Genomic DNA, 25,941 nt, shown 5'->3' with positions numbered 1-25,941 from the left:
TCCTTGTCTTCCTTTTCCTTCTTAATATTGTTCTCCCTTCTCCAGTCTTTCACTTGTAATTGCCCTTATTCTTTTTCCTTACCCGCCTTTTTTAGTTCTGTCATTTAAGTCTTTAACCTCTATTCTACCATTTTCCTATCATTCTTAGTCCATTTTCTTTATAGTAACATGTCCCTATCCTCATTTCACTGGTTAAGAGTAAAGATTCTGGAGCTAGACTGCCTGGGTTTGAACCCAAGTCTGTCATTTATTAGCTTTGTGACTCAATTTCCTAGTCTGTAAAGTGGGGATTATGGTAGTTACCATCCCATAAGATTGTTGTGAGATTTAGATGAGTTAATACATGTAAAGCCCTTTTATATGTGCCTAGTGTATATATGAGTGTTAACTGTTATTATTTGGTCCCTCAGTTATGTCCAAAACTTTTTCCTCTGGCTTTTTATATAAAGCACCCATTTTTTTTGCACAACCCAGGGATAAGTACTGTGGGAGCCACAGATGTGTAAACATTGTCTCCAGAACCTGACAGTGATAGGTAGAAAGAAAGAATATGCATTAAAAGGGAGGTGATAATTAAGTACTAAAAGAGATACAGACTCTAGGTACTGTAATTCACCAGAACCTGTAATCACTGGGATGTGGAGGTCAGTGAAAGCCTCACTGGATAAGTGACAATTTTAGCTGGGACTTAAAGAGTAGCTGTAATTTGTTAAATAGGGGAAAAAAATATAGGGGGAAAAATAGGCAAAGGCATGGCTGCAGGAATGATCAGGATTTCATAGACCAGTCTGACTGTAAAGAATTGGTTAGGAAGCAATGAAAGATTTTGAAAAACCTTGACTATCAGCTGTAGGGGTTTGAAAGTTGCAGTATGAGAAATGGAGAGCCATTGAAAGTTTTCAAGCAAGAGAGACAAATGATTAAACCAAGGGGGTTGTTTTAGATTCCATATGTAGCGTGATCTAGAGAGGAGAGCTTGATTCAGGGAGACCAAACAGGATGTACTAGCAAAGCCTAGGAGTGAAGTGAAAAGGGGCTGAATCAGAATGCTGGCGCTGGGAGTAGAAAGAAAATCCTGAGAGCACGACAAAGGAAGAGTCAGTAGGACTTCCTAAGTGACCGACTAGAGCTGGAGGGTGGGATGTGCAGGAAAAGAGAAAAATCAAATTTGATAAAGTTTCTGTCCTGGGTGATGAGGAGAATGATGGTGGTAGAACAGGGGGAAATACAGCAGCTGGGAAGGAGAGCCCGTTTGAGGGAGATGAGTTCAGTTGTAGGTGCCTTTTATCGGTGAGCGTAAGGCACGCAGAAGGCTTCTGATTGAGTGGGAATTTCCACTAGGCAGAGGAGGAGACCTATTTCTGACTGCCCTGAAAAATAGGGAACTTGTTGCTGAGGGAAGAGAAGCTAAAGGGAAAGATTCAAAGTCACCCAGAGAGGTAGTGGTTGAAACTGAACCTCAAGCATTTAACAGCTTCTTTTAAACACGTGTAATTTATGGATACATTCTCCACGTTTAAAAAAAGGAAAAAGGCACTGAAGTATATAGGATAAAATGTGGAAATCCCACTCCACCCTGCCTACCACCCATAAGATAACTCCTGTTACCATTTTGGTGTGTGTCCTGCCTTCCAGTCTCTTCCCTTTGCATTTCCCCCCAGGGAGATAATACATTATTCCTTGCTCGGTGATTTATGCGTTTCCCTATGCACTGTCTCTGAGAGATCTTTCCATATTAGTCCCTCTAAATTCTAATTGCCCTTCTTCTAACAGCTGGAGAGATCTCAACAGCGGGCACTGAGCCAAATCTTTGGTATTACCTGGCATAGTGTTTCTCTATATTTATTGTTGATGATAAATTTTTGCCATTTTTTTTGCTTAATTGTTTATCATTTTCTCTTTGGAAGGAGTCATTTGAGATACCTACGTGATTTTAGGAAAAAATACTTACTTTCAAGGTAATTAACTGGCATTATCTGCCCAAGAAGTTAGACAGATAGGAAGTTCAGGTTCTGAGGAGATGCCTTGTTGTTTGTGCCCCGTGTTATATCTTTATTAGCTGTGCAAACTGGTAAGCTGATGGCTGTGGACACTAGAAAGCTGGTATTTTCTGCATTTGAATATTCCCCTGGTTGCCATGATAAGGTTGCCATGATTCGTTTGCTCATTCTGTTCATTCTTTTCCTACCTATTCAAGGATATGAACTGTGTTTCTTCACAGAAATTTCCAAGGAAACTCTATTTCTTACGTGGATGAAAATACATGGAAGTCATACACTTGGGTTGAGAAACTGTGAGTATATTCTCTCCAAATATGAACACAAAAAACTAACTGCATTGTAAGATGTTTCTTGGTCCAGAGTTTTGAGGTCAGTAGTTCTGAGAAAAGGTATTTTCCTCTCCATGTCTCAAGTTGACCTCTACTGATTGCAATTCTGTTTATTTTAAATACTAAACTTGGTGGATTCTCTTTAAGAGTCATCTTAAACTTTCTTTATAGTATGCAAGGAACACACAATTATACTCTCAATATATAAAAATGAAATAACAGGAAGAGTGAAAACCCTCCTTGTGCCCTAACCCCACATCCCTGAGGTAACCACTACTCTGAATTTAGTATATAGCCTTCCAGATCTTTGTCCATGCATGTGTCTACGTAAGGATTTACAGATAGCAAGATAAGTTTGTTGCGTGATTTACTTAGCTTTTCTACCTGAAGGGTAACATCCTATGACTGAATGCTTTTACCTTTTGATATGATTTAGATTTCTTCCCACCACATAGAAGGCTACCCCATTTATTAAACTCCTGCATAATATTTTATGGTATAGATTTATCACAGTTAATACTTCCTGTGTTGCTGGATGCTTAGATTCTGTTGTTTTCTTGTCACATGCATCGCTCCAATGAATATCCTTGTACTCGCATGTTTGTCAACATGAGCAAGTATCTCTGTAAAAGAGATATCTAGAAGTGGAATTGTTGGGATTAAGACTATGTAGATAGAAAATCTGAATTGCCCTAAAAACGGTTGTGCCAATTTATACTCTAATCAACAGGACATGACAGCTCCATTTTCCTACACCCTCTGCCACTGGGTATTTTTTTGGCTGATGTGTGATGGGTGGGTGACTAAGAGGGGCCCCATCTGAATTTGAATTTTTCTGATTACTTGGGAATTTAAATATCATTATATGCCTACCAAACATTTGTATTCTCAGAATTGTCTGTTCTTTGCCAGTTTATTTGTTGTCTGTAATTTTTTTTATTGATTTGTAGAAAAGTCAGTTTAGATACAAGTGATTTTGGAAAAAATGCTTATATTCAAAGTAAATAACTGGCATTTTTCAAGACTATTGTATCATTAGTCATTTGTTCAACTTGGACAAGTCAAATGACCTGTGAACTAATATTAAAAGACATCACAGTCATAGTATCCTAAAAATAGGGATTATGACCACCCTAAAAATAGATCCCCCTTCATCGGATATCTTATTCGTAAGGAAAAAATGCTAGAACCAGACAGTTGTTTTTTTTAATTTATGAATTTCTTAAATACTATATAAAGTTTATATTTCTCATGATAATATATGACATGGAGATTTTATTTCCCAGACTTCTAAGAAAAATGAAAGTAACTTGACACAAGAAGTAAATAACAGCAGTTCCCACTGGGGAGTAGAGTCGAGCGTGAGGGTAGGCTGAGGGGCAGGCGAAGGAAAACTCTTTTGGATTGTGTACATTATACCTTTGGAAGTTTGAGCCATATAAATATGTATTATATATATATATATATTTTTTAAAGAAACTGAAGTTTAAACATTAATTTTTAAATCGCATGTGTTGTAGAGTTTATACAATATAACATGAGTCTGGTAAGGTTAGAAGATTTCCAAGTCAGTTTGAGATTTATACTTGGTAAGACAGAGGTTCCTAACTTGGAGTCAATGGTCCCCAGGGCAGGATTTCTTAACCTTTTGTTTTCCATGTATCTGTTTGGCGATCGACAGAAGCCTACCTATGAAGAGATGTTTTTAAATGTATAATAGGTTAAAATACATATGAAAACAAAGAAAACCAATTACATTGAAATACTCTTAAAGAATAGTTACTAGTGATATAGGAATAAATCTGCTTTTCTTACATTAACAATATGTAGAGGTAGTTATAATAATGGTAATCATTATATGTAGTGGTATTTATTGTAAGTGGTAATTATAATATCAAGGTAGTGATGAGAATAAAGGAATTTTGAGATGTCTGCAACAAAGACATGATATGAACTTATCTGATTTCTACTGGGGGTCAGATGAGCTATACTGACTGCTATACTGACTGTTGTGGTTTGTTGCCTATAGTCATGATGGAAGGAAATGCCAATTTAGAGGTTTTTGAAAATAGAAACAGACATGATTTCCCATTCAGGTTTGTAACCTGCATTCAAGCCATTCTGTTCACAGACCTGTGCATGGAAATTGCATGCATGCTTTTGCGTATATTCAAGAAAGGGAAGTTTTCTAGGAAAAGGGTTCATAGCTCTTATGAAATTCTCAGAGGGTTCTTGTCTCAAAAGATTGAGTCACAAGTGCAAATGAAAAGAAAGACATTTCTTTTTCCTGTAAAGTTGTACTTATGCACATGATAATAAAGGGATGATTTGCTTTAAATAAAGGAGGTAGTATATCTGAAAATCAATACCTGTCACTTTGAATTCATTTAACAAATATTTACAGAGCATCTAGTATGTGCCAAGAACTGTTTTATGTACTAGGGATACAAGCCCAAGAACAAACGACCAAATATCCCAGTTCTGAAGGGATTTACAAATATGTAATATAAAAATAAATAGATTAACTATAATAGATAGGTATAATTTCAAGTAATGATAAATGCTTTGGAGAGAAAGCAAGCAGGGGAAGGTGAGTAAATCAATTCCAGAATGGCCTACTGTTGGCATGTATGTATAGTTAAGCCAAAAAAAAACACACCACTCTATGTCCTGTCAATTTCCTAGAAGTTACAGAGGTGGGGAGAAGGATATTTGCCAGTAATGTAGAATCAAGAATGAATATTGCAAAATTCAGAAGATCGCTTTACTGAAAGGAAGTCTGATCAGAAGTTAAACATGAATATTTCTCTAATGTTAGTTCATACCTGGTTTTGATGTTTTCACTGTGTAAGAAAATTTTAGATCCCCCTTAGCTCTGATTCCCTATAGTTCTACATTTTTTTTGCTTTAGTCAAAAAATATTTGGAGTTCTACAGATCAGTATGTTTTATTCCAGGTTGTTGCTTATGTGAAGCTCCTTTTTGGGGTAATTTTTTGATGACACTCATTCTCAGTCTAAACTTTCCTTTAAGGTTGAATTTATTAGGGTAATTAAAAAATTTTTTTACTATCATGTCATCCAAACAACTTTCACCAAAACAAATGCCATTAATTGAAAATACACACTCTTTAGTTACTCCCTGTCTTACCATGATATTCTCTCCTGAACCGAACAGTCTGACAAGGGCATCAGCCAATCAGAGAAGACACTGCCATCAACAGCTGAGTTTCCGCCTCCATCTCTTTTCTGTTCCTATTGAAACCTTGTCAGTATTTATAATTTTTAAGTTAAAATTAGTATACAAGTTTCATATTTGTCCTGATTTTTTTCATTTACCATCATTTCCTATGACCTTTTTGCATGTCATCGACAGTGTACACATAAGTTTTGTCATGTGATATGGGGGAGGTAGAGTTTTTTCCAACTGTCTATTGTTATGAAAAGGGTTACGATAAACAGTGTTGGACATATTGATTTGTTTTTTCTCTTTGGATCATTTCCATGGAAATAGGAAACCATTACCTGACAGAGATGGGAGAACAGTCATAGCATCACCTGGTGACCATTCCCCCTTCACACATTCTGGCCACCACTGCTGTTCCTTGTAATGTGGTGCATTTCCAGGCGAGGTCAGGGTCTTTGAGGCATTCTCAGGGCTCCAGGAGTTGTTTGTGGGAATGAAAGTTTTTTTGTCTTGGGATCCTTTTAAATGTATGTGACTATATTCTGTGTAATATGAACCACCGTATAACAGAGATTGCCCTTGTTTTCAGATGCATAGTTTCCAGGGAGTAGTAATTGAATTGTTGTAAGCTATGAGAAAGGAATTAATCAGTGAGGTGGAATTAATATAGGTGACTAACAGACCCTGTGAGGGAAAGCAGAATGTTTATATGCAGAACTTGGTGGAAATAGTTCACAAAGCAACATAGCATGTTCTTGGATCCCCAAGGTGCTTGAAGGATGTAAAACTGTTAATATTACCTCCCAGGAAGGTGATTCCCAGGGAAGGGAAATTTGCTTTTGAAATCTTAAAGACTTTCTTCTGTAGTGGATCTCTTATCACTCCCTTACTCCACTCTGGGAGACACTGGCTGTATACTCTCCTGCTCATCAGGTGTTAAGAAATGGGTGCAAACCATCCTGCCAGGCATGTTGTCTTTCCTGTGGGACTAGGTGAAGCAAAGGCATGAACATTCTTGGGCAAACTCAGGTGTCAGGCTTGTCGTGGATTATTTCTGTTCCCTTCATTCTGCATTCTGGAGAAATCATTGGCAGGATCTCTGTTTTCTAATTGATTCTTCAAAGGTGCATATATTGAGGGGGGTTTTTTATTGTTAATAATAACACTTTTCATTCATGTAATCCTGAGTTGATTCTTTTTCACGGATGCACTATCTGACTCAGGATATCAGTTACGCCATTCTAAAGTCCCCTCGTGCTTCCTCTCTTTGCTCTGGTTCATTGACTATCAGCTCACCTGCTTTTGTTTTCTGTCCATGATGGAGCTGTCTGTCTTTGTCATTTGGTCATTCCTGAGTGCAGTTCATCTTTGAGTTGAGATTCTCCTGCTTGTGTTTCCTGGCTCTCGGACAGAGGTGACATGACCTACTGGGGCTGTTGTTCCTAAAGGACTCCCTGAAAGTCAGAGGAGGTGGGAGGTGGCTTCTGGTGGCTAGACAGAGCACACACCCTTCCCCCAGGTTCTGGGCCCCTGGCCTGTTGAAAACCGATGCTCCTACCTGGAGGAAGATGCCCTTTGCTCTCTGGCCTGAGGAGGAAGGATGTGGGTCCACGTGCTGCCCCTGCTCCTGCAGCAGCATTTCAGCTCATCACTCTGGGTAATTCCAGGCCATTTCTGGTAGGGGAGCATGTGTGGAGCTGCTCCCACACTTTGAGGTAAGGTTGTGGATTTTTAAATCATGTCTTTTCCATCATTCTTAGGGATTTTGCTGGTGGTTGGAGGAGTAGAGACTTGGCATTTACCCATTTGTCAATTTGAAATAGCACAACTTCTTAGGAGAACAGTTTTGTATCCCTACTGGATCCTAGAGAAACTAAGGCAAATGCATATCAAAATACAAGTATAAGAAAGTTTAAAGCAGCATTCTTTGTAGTAACGAAGGCTAGAAAAATCTTGATATCCCCCAACAGTAGAGTGAACAAATAAAGCCTAGCATAGTTATACAATGGAATATTATTCTTTAGAAACATAATGCCAGCACATAAGTAATCTTTAATTTTCTGGTAGCCACTTAAAAAATAAAAGTAAAAAGAAACAGATGTAATGTGAACGCATTTTATTTAACCTTTATGTCCAAAATAATAATATTTCAACATGTAATCATTATATACATTGTTAAGATTGTCTACATTTTTTTCATACGGTCTTTAAAATATCCAAAGTATTATAATTTCTACATGCAATTGGTATGAAACTTATGCATTCATATTCTTTTTTCCATATTAAGTCTATAAAATCTCAGTTTAGTTGCAAGATTTTTATCAGAAGTTACTCGATCTCTCTTTAGATATCATAAAATTTACAGTTGGAAAAATAGCATCATATGGCCAGGTTATTGCAAAATACTGAAATGTTTTCCAATAACTACACCAAATATCAATTTTGAATTTAACTTTTAAAATAGGTAAAACTAATTAAATTAAACTTCAGCTTCTCAGTCACACTAGCCACTTTCAAGTACTCAGTAGCCACATGTAGCCGAGCATGTAACAGTAGGCCTTAAAGTGAACCAACTTCAGCTACACCTGAGGATAGAATGAATTTGCAAGGTAGGGCTGAATGAAAGAAGCAATGTAGAAAATAATACATATATAATATGATTCCATTTATATACTAAGTTCAGGAAGTGGCAATACTGCACTATGTTGTTTATGGCTGACACATCAAAGGTAAGACCACATTCCAAAAGCAGGGAGGTGAGTTAAAAAGTCAGGACAGTGGTTACCTCTAGTGGGTCAGAGATCAGTTTGTGATGGGAAAGGGGCACACTGAGGGCTTCTGGGATGCTGGCAGTGTTCTTGACATGAATGGTGTTACATGAGTATTTGCTTTATAATTATTAACGTGGACATTTTAACTTTTTTAAATTAAGATATCATTGATATACACTCTTATGAAGATTTCACATGAAAAACATTGTTTACTATATTCACCCATATTATCAAGTCCCCTCATACCCCATTGAAGTCACTGTCCATCAGCGTAGTAAGATGCCAGAGAGTCACTACTTGTCTTCTGTGTGCTACACTGTCTTCCCTGTGACCCCCACACACACCATGTGTACCAATCATAGTACCCCTCAATCCCCTTCTCTGCCCCTCCCCACCCAGCCTTCCCCACCCCTCCCCTTTAGTAACCGCTAGTCCCTTCTCAGAGTCTGTGAGTCTGCTGCTGTATTAAACTGGATGCACATCTTAATGCACTTTTTAGTTCCCTGAAACAATATTTTCAATGGGAGGAAAATTGAACAGCTTCACTTGCAGCCTTGACGTAGTTCTGTTTGGGGCTCCCATACTAAGGTTCAGGAGATGGCAGTTCTGCTGACGATGGTGCCACCCACAGTTGGGTTCTGAAAGAGACTTGGGGATCAAGAGAGTAGGTATTAAATACACATTTTGGTGTGAAGAGTGGATGGATAGTTGTGTGTGTGTGTGTGTGTGTGTGTGTGTGTGTGTGTGTGTGTGTGTGTGTGTGAGGGAGAGAGAGGACACAGAGGAGGACATGACAAGAAAGATCTGAATGAAAACAGAGATGACCATCCCTAAATTAATAAGAACTAGGGTGTTTAGGTGGTACCATTATCATTATTCAGGTCTCCCCCACATGTAGAAATTAGTCCTGTATGTAAATAGTTGTAATTATTTTGCATTTGATTCAGAAGTAACCTTCCATCTTTCAGAATTCTCAGTGACAATCAGTTCAGTGAATTACATAAGGACTCATTTGAAGGCCTGCTATCCCTCCAGTATTTGTAAGTTAGATACTCACACTTATTTATGAGCTTTTAGTTATATTATCTATAACATAAATAAGGGGTTTAAATTAGACAATTTCTATAATTTCTCCCAACAATAAAAATTTATAATTCTGTAAGTCTGTGTAGGGAGGGCACTAGCCACTCTCTAGCATTAAATACCTCCTATGTGTTCTCAATTATTTAATTATATGGACAAGCTATAGATAGAAAAACCCTTCAGTTACAGAGGAAAAGTGGTAATGAGGTCTGAGCAATTACAGACACCCATAGGAGCCTTGGTATGTAAGTGTTCCTATGCCCTCTGTTTATATTAACATGTAATTTATGGCCTATGGATCAAATCCAGCCCATGGTCCATTTTTATACAGCCCTTTTGTTAAAGGGCTGTAAAAGGAAAAAAGAAAAGGAAGAAAGAAAAAGACGCAACAGAGACTCTATGTAGCCTGAAAAGCCTAAAATACTTACTTTCGAGCCTTTACAGAAAAGATTTGTAAAAGTTGGTTTAGTGAGATGAGAGGAATTAAAGGTAACCATATTGTCACCTAAAAGACAAGAAAATATAGAATACTTATATTAATGTGAATGCCATTAACCCAGAATATTTTTATAATTTAATCTAAATTAACATTGAAATATTAAGTACTTAAGTAGATGATTTATGTAAACAACATTATCAAGAATATAGTTACCCAGAGAAGAGACTGGTGTTTAGGATTTCAATGCAGGAATTGTTATACTAATATTAAAAAACAGATATTTGAAGTGGTGATTAACTGATATAGTTGGAAATGTCTACATTTACACTAAATAAGCACATCAGAAATGGCCCTAACTTCTCTAATTACCAACTAAAAATCTCTCCAGTCTCATTGTCAAGGAAGTAATGCCTACATAGTACTTCTTTTTGTTTAGAAGTAGGGAGATACTGAGTTGCTATAAAAGCTCAGTGTTTATTCTTTGTCTTTTGCATGCAGAACTGTATATGTCATCCTTATTACCCTAATTAATGATGCTCTTTTGCAAAAAGATTCTTCTTGCAAATATAGAAACCTAAGGGAGTCAGATATAAAGGGTCTTACATGACAATAAAAATAGTCCTTTGAGTTTTCAAACCTTTCAAGCCACAAGGGACACTTTTGTATTGATCTTAGGTACCTCTGCCATCTGGGCTCCAAACCTTCCGAACACAAGTGAGATAACTGCTCAGTGGATTAGGCCCTTCATTTCTTCTATTGTAAAATGTTTTGTAAGCTAAGTATTTCATTATCATAAGTATTGTCATTACTTAAAAAAAATGCCAATCAATAAAAAGGCAAAAAAGTATATGACAACCACTGTGCCTAGTATTATAGGCACAAAAGTGGGTAAGACAGGGTTCCTACCCTTCTAGAAACTCATGATCTCACAGGGGAAATGCACTTGCCAACTCAGACCACCATGTATAAGCACTGAATGAATGACAAAGTGCTGAAGAGGCACAGAAGAGGGAGCTATTTGAAAAGCCATTTATTTTTAAATGATCCCTTTTCTTCATTCATTTTATAAATATTTGAATTTATGTCCATGTGTCAGTTTTAAACATGGTAGACAATGCAGGTAAGTAAGACCTTGTCCATACTTTAAGGGAGTTTATACTGAGAGGAAATGGGGTGTAAAAATAACTATATTAAAAAGAGGAAATGGATGTGGGCAGTGAGAGGTATGAATTGTTCGGGGAGCACAAATGAGGGGAAAAAGACTTCAAGTTAGAGAAAAAGATGCTACAAGAGCAACACTGTTAGAGCAGCAGCTTGAGGGGTTTTTGGGTATCGTCAGACAGACATCTTGGGAAGAATAAGTTTGCAAAGAAGAGTGGCAGAAAGGCAGCACATGGGAAAAATACCTTGTCTTATAGAGTACATTGGGTGTTAGGGCCAGACCTTCTGGGGCTTCGAAGGCCAAGCCAAGGGTAACAAGCTGTCTTGTTATCTCGGCAGCACTCTAGGACAAACTTCAGCCTGCTGGAAGATCACTTGGAGGGCTTCTCACTGCCCAAGCACCCACCCCACAGTTACTGATTCAGTTGGTCCCGAGTAGGGCCGAGAATTTACATCTTCGATAAATTCCCAAGCGATGCTGGTATTTGAGAACCACTCATGGAGAGTTAATGTGGTGACTTTGTGCAGGATAGATTAGAAAGGAATAAATCAGAGGCAGACATACCCTTCAGAAGAGTTAATACGCGTCTAGGTGAAAAGTGAGGGATTAAGCCTGAATCAATAGAAATAAGAGAGTCATCTCTAATAGTCAAGAGTGAGTGATTTAAAATAAAAATCCAATAGCATGTTGTTGTTTTTTGTTGTCCCACCACTGTACAACTGGAGCAGTTTAATTCATGGAAATATAGCAATGGAAACCAAAAGTGAGCTTCTGTTAAAATAATAGAAAGTATAATTCTGAATTAGTTCAAAGTAATTATAATTAGAGGTGTAACTTCCTTTCAAATTTTGTGAAAGAGCATCTTTTATTTTTTCTGGTGCTGAAATGGCCTAGAAAGAATAAAACCAGGGAGGTTTGTAAATGTGAGAATATTCCTTTCAATATTGGAAATTATATATGGAGATAAAAGCTTTTGAGCTCCTACTGTGGAATTTGATGAGACCACAAAAGTTGCTCTAATCAGTCCTTCTGCTCTCAGGAAGGATTATCTCAACAATCTCTCAAGATCTATGGTTGTGTATTTTATTTATGAAGATAATGAAAGTGAGACTTGGGTGAGGGCAGGGATAGGAGGTCTGGAAGGTTACGTAATAATTTCTAAGGTGTAGAGTTTAGATAAGAGCTACTTATTCAATGTGATTATTCTAACCTCTACTAGTTATCTCTGCTAATTAGATATCTGATAGCTGAGACAATATTTTTCTTTTTCCTTTTCCCAGAGATTTATCCTGCAATAAAATACAGGCTATTGAAAGACGCACATTCGAATCACTACCTTTTCTGCAGTTTATGTAAGTTACAAATACAATTTAACTATGTTTGGAATTTTTATAAACTTAATTGTAAACCTCTTATGTTGAAATATTTTAAATGGAGAGCTACTAAAATTATGTGGCCACATCCTTTTTGTCTCTAGGAAGCACTAGTGTAAAAATTATCATATGGATCAGAGTGACTCATTCTAGAGCAGGGGTTCTCAAGTAGGGTGATTTTCTGCCCAGGCGATGATACTAGGCCGTGTCTGGACACATTTTGGTTGTCAGAACTGTAGCTATGCTGCTGGCATCTAGGGGGCAGAGGCCAGAGATGCTGCTCAACAGCCTACCGTGCCCAGAACAGCGCCCACAACAAGGATTATCCAGCCCAAGATGTCAGCAGTGCAGTCATGGAACCCTTTTCTAGAGAATTAAAGATCACTTAGACAAGTGTTCTGGGCACTTATTCCTTTGTATCTAGCAATACATGTATAAACATGAAAGTATAAATCTTTCATACAAATATATTTTATTTATTTTATTTGTATTTTCTGTAATAATACCACTGATACCAGGAAAAAAACAAGAAGATGTCAATTTCTAATCCATCTTTCTCTTTTTTATAAAACAAGTATACTTGATACACAATCTATGTTTTCATACAAATATTAAAAACAAAACAAATATCTTCCACAGTGAGATTTCTTTAGTGTATGAGGAAGTATTGAGGTTATGTTTCATCATATACAGGTTAGAATCCCTGCCAAAGGATAAATGTTCTGAAATAATTTTTTTCTTCTTTTTCTTGTAGAAATCTTGGCTGCAATCTAATTGCAGAACTGAGCTTTGGAACATTTCAGGCCTGGCATGGAATGCAGTTCTTACACACAATGTAAGTTGAATAGACGATGAATATGTGTAAAAACATGATACAGTTACTAGTTAGCTGGGGGTAAGCTCACTATGAGCTCTGAAAAATTTGTAAGATCCATTTTTTTTTTCCAATGAGGAAACTAAGGTACAGAGGGGACAGGAGACATGTCTGAGTCATACATGGCAGGCTACACTTTCCTGATCTTTTGCACAGGCAACGACCACACTCCATCATGTAACACCCACGCCTGCAACATTAATGTTTTTCTTGAATAAATGCTCCCCACATTGCTGTAAGCCCACTGATTAAATATCCAGAGTTCTGAAAAAGCTGGTTTGACCATTTCTTGCTAGTTTTTGTTGTTCTTCCTTTATAGGATAAATTTTCACATGTCCTTACTCCATCATTTTCACTGATTCGCCTGCAACATGGTTTTAAATCTCTAAAGTCTTAATGACGACAGGCTAATTAGATATTTAAGCATGGGAGGTGATTAGGGAAAAGGAATAAAAAGAGAAAATGTAATTCTCGTAGAGGTTTCCCAGACGGGTAGATCAAGTTTGAAAAGCTATTTCTATATTTAGTGCTCTCAAAATTGAGGTTAAAGTAAAAGCTGTCTTAAACCCCTTTCCCCCCCACAAGTTAAACCCCGGCTTTGGAACGAGAACTGAGTTCAGATTTCAGTTCTGCTTTTTAGTACTAGCTTGATAATTCAGGACAAGTTATATAAACCCGCAGTTTCCTCACTTGTAAAATGGGGTAATAATAATAATAATATGTAGCACAGAGGGTTATTGTGAGGATTAAATGTGAAAAGCTGACTGCAGATGCCTGGCAGCCCAATAGATTTAGTTGTGATAATAATATTCTACAAAATGCACTAATGATTCTTGAGTAAAGTTAATTTACAAGAAGATTTTTCCTTCCTGTTTTGTTTTTTTTTGCTCTGTTTTTTGTTTTAAAGAACTGAGAAGAAAATCTCAGCATTTTGGAATACAAATTTGCATCAAAAATGAATTTGTTCATTTTATTGATGCATAAGCAAAATGTTATTTATTTATTCAAAAAACATTTATTAAATACCTAGTAAACACCAGGCACCATGTCAGGCACAGGAGTGACACTGACAGTAAAGTGTGGTCCCTGCCCTCAAGGAGCTGACAATCCAGGAGACTGACAAGTGACCTGGTGATTGCGTGCAGTGTAGCCAAGGCTGTGACGGGAACAGGGGTTTTACCGCCTCCTCTCAGGTTTATCCCTGTCTCTTTGGATCCAATACCAAGGAATTGGTCCTGCTGTCACTGCATGGTTTAAACTGTGGAACTGTTTTAATTTCCAGAACTGAAAGAAAAGCATCTTGAATTATGGAGGACCTAGGAATACCATTTCCTTCAGAGCAAGGGGATTTCCTCCCAGCATAGTCACTTTGTGGGATTCTCAATCTGAAAAGTCTTTGCTTCCCACTTTTTCTGTGTTACTCCTCTTTCTCTTCTCCCCTTTATCACCCAGAGACCTAGGTAGGTAGTTCCCAAAGGAAGAATGCTTTATAGACTACTCTAAGTGTAATTTATAGGTAAAGACAGATAACGATTTTTCCTTTTAACCTTTAAGTCCCATGCAAAAAAAAAAATGAATGTTTCATGAAATGCATATAATTTTAATTCCATTGAATTTTTTCAGAAATCTCAGTCATAATCTTCTGACAACTGTTGAAGATTCTTATTTTTTCAAATTGACAGCATTAAAATATTTGTAAGTATTGCAACAATCTCATGGCTTATGAGATGATTTCTGCTCTTTTACTTTCATCAAAGTTTAGTATTTTGCATTTTCGCTAAGAAGGAATAATTTATATTTTAACTGGGTTATTGAAATAAGAGTTTTGGGCAAAGAAAGGATTAAGAAAGAATGTATATGTGCAAGACCGCTATCAGAGAAAGAGAGTGGTGCTGAAGAACGCACATAGATATGGGATGTGTAGATGCATGTAGAAATATAATTTATCCCAGAACGCAAGGAGGAATAAGGTGTATTTTTAAAAAGTAAATACTCTAGAGTGGTGGGTGCAGGTGAGAATGAGAAGCAGGGCGATGACAAAAAGATCGTAGTGTTCAGGGCTAAGGTCATTAATTTGATGATGCAAATAAATTTAAATTTCTTCAGTAATTTCTCTCTGGAATTATTATCTGTGGCAAGTGAACTCGAACTGGCTAGACAAAGAAGCCAAAACTGAAGTAATAATGTGTCATTAAGTATCTTTTTAAGTATAGAGCTTTTGTCTTTGGGTTCATATCATAAGTGTTTGTGCTTTTTCCTTCAGAGACATGGGAAAAACCCAAGTGACACTTAAAACAGTGGAGAGCATTGTCATGATGAGCCCCAAGGTAGAAAAACTGTAAGTTGATTTTTCTTATATTTATTTTCACTTAGTTGATTTTTTTAAGTTTCATTATTTTATTAAGTCGGGCTTATTGAAGTATGATTTTCATGTAATAAAATTCGCTTTCTAAGTGTACAGTTTGATGAATTTTGACAAATGTATAGTTATGTAACCACCACCATTTGAAATGCAGAACCCGTGTGACTCCAAAAAGGCCCCTCATGGCCGTTTGCAGGCAAACCCTTCCTCCCACCACCAGCCCGGGGCCACCACCAGTCTGATTTTCATCCCATCAGTCATTCCAGCAGTTTTTGCCTTTTCCAGAAGGTCTTATCAGTGAACTCACATTGCATGTAACCTTTTGTGTTTGGCTCTTTTTACTTAGCATAATCTTTTTGTGAGTCATCCATGTTGTTACAGCTGTCCCTCCCTTTTATCGCTGAGGAGAGTTCCATACCAGTCATTAATTAACGAACATTTGAGTTGTTTCTAGTTTTGGCTATAAAAAGCTATGAAAAACATTCATATGCAGGTCTTTGTGTGAACATGTTTTTGCTGCATCGTATGCTGGGTATGGTTTTCATTTGCATTTCTCTAATAGATCTCTAATCTCTGATGATGTTGCCTATACATGTGCAGACATCTTCTTTAATGACATGTCTGTTCAAATCTATTTTTTAATTGGATATTTATCTTACTGTTGAGTTTTAAGAGTGCTTTATATATTCTGGAAAAAGTCCTTCCTCTCAGATATGTGTTCAGCAAATATCCTCTCTCAGGTTATAACTTGTCTTCATTCTTTTAAAAGTATCTCTGAAGACCAGAAGTCTTTAATTTTTGAATTTTGATTAGCTCTAATTTAGTAGTTTTTCTTATAGGGTTTGTGCCTTTTTTGTGTCTTATCTAAGAAATCTTTGTCTGGGAACCCACTGCCAGATCCAAAGTCACAAAGATTTGTCTCCTATGTTTTCTTTTAATAAGTTGAATATTTGTAGGTTAATTAATTTAGGTCTATCTATGATCCATTTTTATTAGTTTGTTTTCACATACAATCTGAAGTAAGGGTCAAATTTCATTTTTTATCTTTGTAGTTTTAAAAATATGTTTCTGTAGGGCTTCCTGACAATTTATTACACAACTTACTGCACCTTAAATTGTGCCATCCCTCTCCAATGTGGCAAGCTAACAGAAATTTGGTATTATGCTAAGGCTAACTGATGGCCTTACACAAGATTACTATGGGAAAGGCCCCTGCATTTAGCAGTCTGCTCTCGCCATTTTTGTCAGGGCAGCTGAGAAATGACTGTCTTCCTCTCACCGTCGGATCTACTGGCCCCTGCTCTAGCCTCGTCTTCATCAATGTCCCACAGCGTCTGCCAGTCAGTCCCTCTCTTGTCAGCTACATGCCTTCCTCTCTGGGTATCCAAATCATTTCCCTATATACTTAAAATACTAAAAACACACTGAAGTGAAATTCCTATGCGTAATGTTATCTAATGAAGAGCTGATATTCAAATTTCCTCAGTTGTCTCAATTATATCATTTATTTTTATTTATTTATGTATTTTTTGAGAGGGTATCTCTCATATTTATTGATCAAATGGTTGTTAACAACAATAAAATTCTGTATAGGGGACTCAATGCACAATCATTAATCCACCCCAAGCCTAATTCTCATCAGTCTCCAATCTTCTAAAGCATAACAAACAAGTTCTTACATGGTGAACAAATTCTTACATAGTGAATAAGTTCTTACATGGTGAACAGTACAAGGGCAGTCATCACAGAAACTTTCGGTTTTGTTATATCATTTATTTTTAACAGATCAGTGTCACCCAGTTCTAATCCCTATCACCTTTATTCTAGGCCTACAGATACCCACTTCCATTCTTACCCTACTGTTAGGCATCTCTGTCCTCCTGTTTATTTAGAGTATTCAAGAATAGCAGTTGGCCAACTCATCCCTACCCAACTTCACAGGCCATATGTTCCAAGAACTCCTTTTGCACAGCCCTGTGGGTGGCCTGGGCCTGCCTCTTCTCCCCAGTAACTCCTTTACCACTGATTTAATTCTGTGTTTCATTTTATAGGATTTTACCTAGCCGTATGGTCTGCTGCCTCTGCCAATTTAAGAATAATATTGAGGTCTTCTGCAACACAGTCAAGCTGCATTGTGACAGTGAATGTCTGACAAGCACCACATATTGTGGTGAGTTACCATTACCCGATGATAAGTTTTATTTATGTTTTAACTGTTAATTTTCAAACTAATGGTATTAATTGCACTATTTTTATTAATTCAGTAAGAGTTCAACTCCCTGCATTTCTAACTACTCATTTGCTAAAAGTCAGATTCTCAGTTACATTATTAAGCTAACAGTGACAGCAATCCACATACTTAAAGGAACAAGAGAAAGGAATGGAAGGGGAAAGAATGAACATTAGTGGCCACATCCTGTGTACTGTGCTCTCTGCCTGGTGCTTAACCCCTGAATGAGAACTTACTCATACACGTATTACAGTTCACAAACTGATTTTATATGCATTAGGTCTCACGTGCCCTTTGTCTTGTAGGATAAGTATAGATGTATTTTTGTTTATTTTGTTTTTGCAATTTTTATAGAAGAGTACAAGTGGTGCTATTTTATAAAAGTTTTCTTTGGAACCTGAGAGTTTCTGGTTCTATAGCAGAAGCTGCTGCTCAGCCCTCCTAATGGATGGGAAGGCTCTTCTGTTCTTAGACTGTCCAACTCTAAATTTGCTCTGAACTTAAGCCTTTCTATCCCCAAAGCACTCAGGTGCTTTTAAGTATTTTTCTGTATAGTAGGTTTTATTGGCACTAACCTGATAACTTCCAAAATGTGCTTTCATGCCCAGGTCGCTTGAATATGCAGATCATAAAATGATCCGGGGCACATCATAAATAATACTTTGCTTCTTGTATAAATACAATGTTGGTTATTTAAAAAAAATTTTTTTTGCCAGTTATATCACTCCCTTCTCCCACTAAAGATGGGCAAAACAGGCATTTTCATTCTACTTTTATAGGTGAGAAAAAATGGGATCCAAGTGTTATATATTGTAGCCTAGTGCTCAGGTCTGCTAGCCTCAGCTTGGGGCTCTCTGCAAGCCCATGCTCCTCCTTCCTCATGACCCTTACCTCCTCCTCTGACCCTCACCACCACCACCAAAAATACTTGTAATTCTTCTGGAAAATAAACCCAGCTGGCCAGTGAACTTTTGCCGCTGCCCTCGACCTTCAGGTAGTCAGAAGCTATGGATGGTTCCCCAAGTAAAGCTGGAAATACTAGAATTGAAATTAAATGAAAGCAAAGCAGGCATCTGAAAAAGTTTTGTTTTTTCCGTTTTGCATTTTAGGACCTCAGTATTATTCCATTGGTTTATTGAATATTCCACATTGACATAACAACCTGACAGCTCTCTTATCCCACACCCGAGATCCCTGCTCAAATTTAAGCAAAGAGCCAGGGTAGACATGGTGGTTTTTTGTTTTTTTCCCCTGCATAGAGCCTTCTCTTATGGGGGCTGGGATATATGGAAGCAGGGACCAAGCAAAGGAATAGGTGGGTAGGTGGAGAAGGGCATATGCAGAAGAGAACTTGTTTGCAGTGGGTGGTGGTGTGGTCATCTGTGATGGTATCAAGAACAGGAACACACTGCAGAGGTGGGGAGAGAAAGCTTCACACTCCCTTTGCATGTGAAGCACTACAGGATGGGGTATGTGAACGTGAGGAGTCCGTGTTAGATCTGCAGAGAATCTAGCTGAGGGGGAGTATTTGTCTTCTAGCCTCGGCTTCTCTTGAGCACAGACAATTATTCCTCAGGGACCAATGGAATAATCCTGCACGGTGTATTTTGCACTATGGAGTGTTCCTAGCAGGAAGCCGCGTCTTCAAAAGACATATTCCTCTCCTTTTGTTGTTGCCGACCAAAGGTTTAAGTTTGTGTTCATTTTTCTCCTAATCGAACCTCAAATGTTTGCTGATTCCCAATTTATTTGACTGGGATATATAGCTGTGGACTGACAAAAAGCTGTCTCATCAGTCTTTCATTATCAAAAGCAGTCTCTCCTTTTTTTTAAATTGAGGTATCATTGATATCTTCTGAAGGTTTCACATGAGCAACATTGTGGTTTCGACCTTCACCCATAATATCAAGTCCCTCCCCACACTCAACCCCATTTCAGTCACTGTCCATCAGTGTAGTAAGATGAAAAGCAATCTCTTCTTTTTGACAGATGATGAAACATCTATAGGGAACCCAGAAGGGTCGTTCATGAAGGCATTACTATCCCGGAAGAAGAGTAGCAGCCCTGAGCTGACTATCGAGCCAGAGAAGGTGGCCGCAGACAAAAATGCCATCAGTTTGTCAGCCTTCAAAAGTGAGCAAGGAGACTTTAGCAATGAAAGTGTTGTTAGTGCACTAAACTACGTATTACCTTATTTCTCTGATGGATATCTGGAAGGTGCAGAATTAGCGTTATTACAATTCATTAAACTTCTTCTTTCAAACTTACAAGGGGAAGATGAGCCTGTGGGGCATTTGCAAAACAACGCAGAGAACACTTCTCTTCCACTTGGATCCAGCATTTCCGCTGACAAAAATAAATGGGGAAAAATCTCTGTTCCGGAAGATATCTTACATGCCACGCTTCTACATTCCAAACATCTGGGTCCCAACTTTCAACACCAAATCTCTGCCAAAAAATTGGAAACTGCCCAATCACAAGAAAACAGCCCACCAGAGATTCAGAGTGTAGGGAAGAGGCTGCGGAGCATGAAGGTGGCCATCAAGGGCCCAAAGGGCATACGGAAGAGGCAACTCACACAAATGAGGAAGGCAGGCATCAACAGGAAGCAGAGGGCCCAGCTCCTTGCGGAGAGCACGGCCGAAGACAAAGGGCTCACGATGCCATCCCCATGGGCGCTGGAGCAGCCTCACGTGGAGCAGCCCCCCAGGGAGACCGCAGGAAGCTCCTTCAACCCAGAGTCTTCATCCCGAAGGGAACAGGAGGCAGCTGTCCCTTCTGTCCAGTACTTGATGGGCAGCCCTTCTGCTTCCAGCACCCCAAAATCTCTACCTGAGATTACATCAAAATCAAAAGACCTAACTGGTAGTATTTTTGTTTCAGAAGCTGCAAGTGCTGGAATGAGAAATATGAAGGCTTCTGAACCAACCTCACATTTCAGAGAAAAGTACCTCTTTCCTGAAACGTGGTGGGATGTGGTTCACAAAATACTCCAGGCCAAAATGAGTAGACAGTTCAGCAATAAAGGTTCACACAATGGCCCGATGGTTGTGATCAAGCCTCCATTCGCTGCAATGAGCCGTATGAACTACCCTTCACAAGAGGCTTTGTCATCATCAGAACTGACTTCTCAGGAAAATCCTTTTCTGGAACCATTTTCTCTTTTGGATCAGGCTACAGAAAACCCTACTGTGCCAGAAGAACCTACCCCTGAAGTCACTGCCCGTAAGGGTTCTGCTGCAGATTCTGCGGTGACTGTAGACAACTTTATGCCAACTCCCAAACTCAGCAAGGAAACACAACAGGAACACGACAGTGTGGGCACTGACGTTCCCTCCACATCCCCGGCCTTCCCTTTCCCAGGGAGCTCATCTCCAGGTGACCACCCCGAAGCTCAGCTAAACGAGCAGCTGCGGTCCCTCATCACCAACAGTGATGTGAGAAGGCTCATTTCTCATGTTATCTGGACTTTGAAAACGGGCTGCTCGGAGACCCACCTGAAACCGGCCTGTGCCAGGCTCATCTCCCAAACCGGCCTCCTGATGAAGCTTCTCAGCGAGCAGCAAGAAGCAAAGGAGCCCAGGGCAGACTGGGATACAGACCAGTGGAGAACAGAAAACTACATCAATGAGAGTCCAGAAGCCCAGAGTGAACAGGAAGAGCAGGAGATCCATGAGGTGAGGATAACTCCCAAAACGTGGATCCCCAGCCTGTTAGTCAGTTTAGGATGTGCCATTGAAGCACCCCGGCAGGAAGACCGCGGCCACGGCCCCTAGTCTGTCTCTTGTCTTGGCCTTGGCCTTTGGGGAAGACAGGGATCTCCCACTGTGCTCATTCAGACAATGATGTCACAATGGCTGGGGTAGACGAGGAGGGGACCTAACACCCAAGATAAACCAAGAAAATGCTGATTTATCATTAGCATTATATTTGGTACGTTCTTCAAAAACATTTATGTTACCTGCCTGAAAGAATGAGATTTTACAATAGTTAGCTTTCATCCTTTCCACCTCTTTGTTTTTAAAAAGTCTGTTCCATTATATTTTCAGTTCACAAAAGAAGTTCTGGGGCATGACTATCACATCAAAGTCATCTTGGCATCATCAGTGGCAGGAGTAGTGATGGCATTGATTGCAGTTTTCTGTCTCATTGAGGTAAGGACGACAATTAGTTCAGGCTTCCAGAGGATAGTATGTCTTTAGATTCAGAATCCACAAACTGAAAATCAAAGCCTCTCTCCCACTTCTTACTACTTGATATTCCTTTTTAGTCACAAGGACTGAGATATGCTTTATTCTTTTCCTGCAAAGTATATGCCAGGGATTTTTAAAGGAACCCCCCTTGCAGGAGATCTCTGTGGAACTGATGCCAGATAACAAGCCATTAGACTGTTTTGAGAGGTTTAAGGAGGACAGAGTCGACTTGACAGTAAAATATCAACTCAAAACTATGTCAGTTTGACACCAGTCATTCCCGTCCTACCACTGATTTCTTTCCTTGTTGACTGGAATTATGAGGGATGTGTAATCTCCACCCTTGTGAGCAATCAGTCACCCTGGAAGAAAGGACACGGCTAAAAGATAAATGTGTGATCTTGTTGATTCATTAGATTTACTTAGCAACTTTCTTCCCCATCACGTAAGGCATTGGGGAAATAGGTTCAGTCAGATCACTGCAGCCAAAGCCCGTGTCAGGGTTTCTAAAGCACTTGGTATTAACCGTCCTTCTGGAGCTGGCTTGCCTGCCTGCCTTTTGTTCACTAACAGAATGGTTTGTTACTTTTCCCAACAGGCAGGGCTGACAACAACAGTGATTTAATTAGCTGGTAATCCTGACTCTACCCTACCAACCCAACCTCATTTTCTTTATTTACCTTTTCTAACTGTCATGGCAGCCCTCTTTCCAGCCAGAGTGGCTCCCCAGGATGCCCAGTCACATGCCCATTCCTACTTTTGTCTGTTCCTTTTCCCATTAAAATTCCCTTGTTGCACTCTGTAGAAGTCCCTTGAGTCTCTCAAAGCCAACTCAAGTTCATGTTTCTTCATGAACCCTTGCCTAAATACTCCAGTCCTCCTGGTCCTAGTCCTTCTGTGAGACTTGTTACCATTTCTTAGAGGCCATGGTGAGGCATTCCTCTTCCCTGCAATGTTAATACAATAAGCAATTTTTTAAATGGCATCTCCCCAAGAGAGAAACACCAAGGTCAACACATGGTAGAGCAGAGCAAAGATATTTTTTTACAGGGTTATAATAAATTTTCTTTATTGAACAGAACACAAATGTTGAAATATTTCTTTTATAAATATGGAAACATTTAAGTGTACTAAATATTTTAAAGTGCACTTCTGTCTTTTGTACAATAATATAATCATTCAGTCTAGGGCAATAAAAAGCGAACAAGACCACAGCCTTGAGGGCAAAACTTCAGAGTAGAGATATTTAAGTACCAAATGGCTTCCTGGCCTATCCATCTTGAGTAAAACCTGACTGGATGGATGAACTGCTAAAGAGAAACGTGTACCTGCAGGTCACTTGGTCAGGTCACCTTAGTGTGCCAGAGGCCTCGCCCTGGTGATGACCAGAAACCCCCTGATTGTCTAGATACAGCTAGTCTGTCTGTGGAACAGATATATTTCTCATTGTCAAGTCATACTCTGGCATTCTGACTTTTTATCAATGCTGTGATACTAATCAGTTGAGATTGCACTGAGAGAGTTCTCTCTCGGCGAGTCTCTGAGCCTAGGAGACTGGTAACTAGCATGGGGTCAGCTTGCCAAGGCCTCTGGGAAGGGAGTCATTGGCCATTGCCCTGGCAGTGACCACTGTACCTCCAGGTGGAAAAGACCTTTTGCTGTTTGGGAATTTATATAAGCTTCCATAGTGCTTTTAATGTCCATGTAGTTTAACCTTGCATTTATATATATGTAAATATGTATATGGTTTCATTATTTCTTCTCCTCACTTAGATGATAAGCTTTTTGAGGACAGAGACCGTGTAATGTTTTTCCTGTGGTAGACAAGAATGGTGTTCAAGGGGGAAAGAGGAGGCAATGTCAGTTCCACAGTAAGGAACAATGCCACCTAACAATGATCTGAAGTAGCATACGGTGTCCAGCAATAGACTGACCCGTGTGTTCCTAGGACTTATGAAATGTCCCCTTTTAATATTCTCATTAGTGGAAGAAGATGAATAAATGGTAATAGAACAGCTCCGTAACTATATGGGGGGGAAATAACAGCAGATCTCTATTTATCACCTTAAATAAACATATTTCAGCAAAAAGAAAAGAAGAACCCATGAAAGTATTAGAAAAAAATAGAGGCAAAAAGTAATATTTTTATATCTTGTGGTGGGAAAGAGCTTTCTAAGCCTGATATGACAAGCAGATGCCTTTGATAGATTTGGTCACCTTGCCTTTGACACCATTAGTGAACTTAGTACTGATTTATGCCAAACTTCAGACTACATTTGCCATACATCTTCTGATTTAATCCCCACACTCCTGTGAGGATGATATTACCGTCTCTCTTTTACAGATGAGGGAGATCAACTTAAGGCCCCAAACAAAGGTAGAACCCAGTGGTGCTCAACTGCAAAGTCTGTGCTCCTTCATCCATGGTTGTTTTTCCTCCTTGAAGATAAAAACCCTGAGAAATATTTGAAACACTGAAATTCAATGAAAGCCACTGAAAGGATTAGTATATTTAATGTAAAAGTTTTCTAAATCTGGAGTAAGACAAACGATCCAGAGGAGAGAAGTACACTGGCAAGAGCAGGAGGCATGCCGGCCCCACCCCCAGTCCCACCGCAGGGCCCGGCGGGTGCGGGTTTGCAGGAAGGCCTCTGCCACCTGATGGTATAAAAATAGTGTCTGATATTTTCTTCTGGTTAACATGTGTTGTTGCATTTTTTAATCCATCTAGAATTTGTTTTATTTGCTGTTTACTGTGTTTGAGGCAGAGAATCTTAACCTTTTCTCCCACATGAAGATCCAACTGTTTTAAAATCCTGTACTGAGTGGTTCATTCTTTCTTCACTGATCAAAAATACTATCTGTGTCTGGACTCTATTGTGTTGATCCAGTTACCTTTTCTTGTCCTAGAAACACACTATTTAATTCCAGGTGCTTAACAACTTATTTTGATATCTGATGGAGTGAGCTCCTGCCCTTTGATCTTCTTCATACATTTCATAGCTTTTCCTTCATATTTTCTAATATTTTCCAGCAAAATATTAGCTGGCTAGATTTTTAATTTAGAAATTATCATGGGATTTGAATAAGATTGCTTTATATTAGTAGGTAAATTTGAGGAGAACTTTTACCTTTGCAACAATTTAGGAATATGGTATCTCAGGGTCATGTATTCATATCTTCTTAAAGTCCTTCAGAGGAGTTTTAATGTTTTCATCACATAGGTCTTAAACGTTTTTTGTTAAGTTTACCCTGAGGTACTTTATGCATTTTTGCTGATGTAAATGGGATCTTTCTTTCATTTTAAAATTAGTTACCCATGGTATATAGGAATGCTTTTGAGATTTGTATATTGATCTCTTGATTTTGTATCTTAGAGAATTCTCATATTATTTCCAATAAAATTTTAGTTGATCCTCTTGGGCTTTTTAGGTTGTTCATCACTTCAAATGCAAATATGTTTGTCTCTTCCCTTACAATGCTTCGTTTTTCTTATCACATTGATTAGGACCTCCTCAACAATAATGGATAGTAGCAGTAATAATAGGTGCCCTACTCTTGTTCTTTTTTTTTTCTACTCTTGTTCTTGACTTTAAAACAATGATGCTGTTAGGATCCTCGCAGATAATTTCTTTTCCTATTTCCAAGAGTTTTTATTAGGGATTATCTGTTGAAAGTTATCTAAAACAACCAGTGAAATATATTGCAAGCTACCTACATGATCTCAAGTTATGTACTTTGGGAGAGTCCAAGGACTGTTAAATAGAATTCCTGTCCTCCAAAAGGTTATCATCCCACTGGTAGATGAGATTTGAAATAAAAAGATGAGTAAAGATTTGGAAATAGTGCCCATCATGATGGATAATCATGATCATGTTTTCTTTCAAAACAGATGTGCTCCCGTAGAAGGGCAGCGTTGGATGAAGAAGGAAGCTCAAGG

The 25,941-nt window shown here is 38.6% G+C and overlaps 1 protein-coding gene across 5 annotated transcripts in view; it reads left to right on the top strand.

The window, feature by feature from the left end:
- The window catches only part of LOC130678843 (leucine-rich repeat-containing protein 37A2-like), a 46,162-nt gene that overhangs the window by 2,489 nt on the left and 17,732 nt on the right, over window positions 1-25,941 (top strand). For 4 of the 5 annotated variants that reach the window (XM_057501302.1, XM_057501301.1, XM_057501300.1 and 1 more), the window contains exons 1-4: window positions 17,636-17,748; window positions 19,798-21,485; window positions 21,858-21,962; window positions 25,894-25,940. In XM_057501302.1, the coding sequence (XP_057357285.1) occupies window positions 17,646-17,748; window positions 19,798-21,485; window positions 21,858-21,962; window positions 25,894-25,940 (1,943 nt within the window). In that variant the 5' untranslated portion in view covers window positions 17,636-17,645. Of the gene's footprint in view, window positions 1-2,221; window positions 2,294-9,253; window positions 9,326-12,249; window positions 12,322-13,096; window positions 13,178-14,839; window positions 14,912-15,479; window positions 15,555-17,629; window positions 17,749-19,797; window positions 21,486-21,857; window positions 21,963-25,893; window position 25,941 lie in introns of those variants that run through there. The other variant, XM_057501304.1, reaches the window with a different exon arrangement.

This window comes from Manis pentadactyla, chromosome 4, assembly GCF_030020395.1.
Source record: "Manis pentadactyla isolate mManPen7 chromosome 4, mManPen7.hap1, whole genome shotgun sequence".
Classification (NCBI taxonomy): Eukaryota; Metazoa; Chordata; class Mammalia; order Pholidota; family Manidae; genus Manis; species Manis pentadactyla.
The sequence above is the reverse complement of the archived record's forward strand: the minus strand, read 5'-3'. Positions and strand labels throughout refer to the sequence as shown.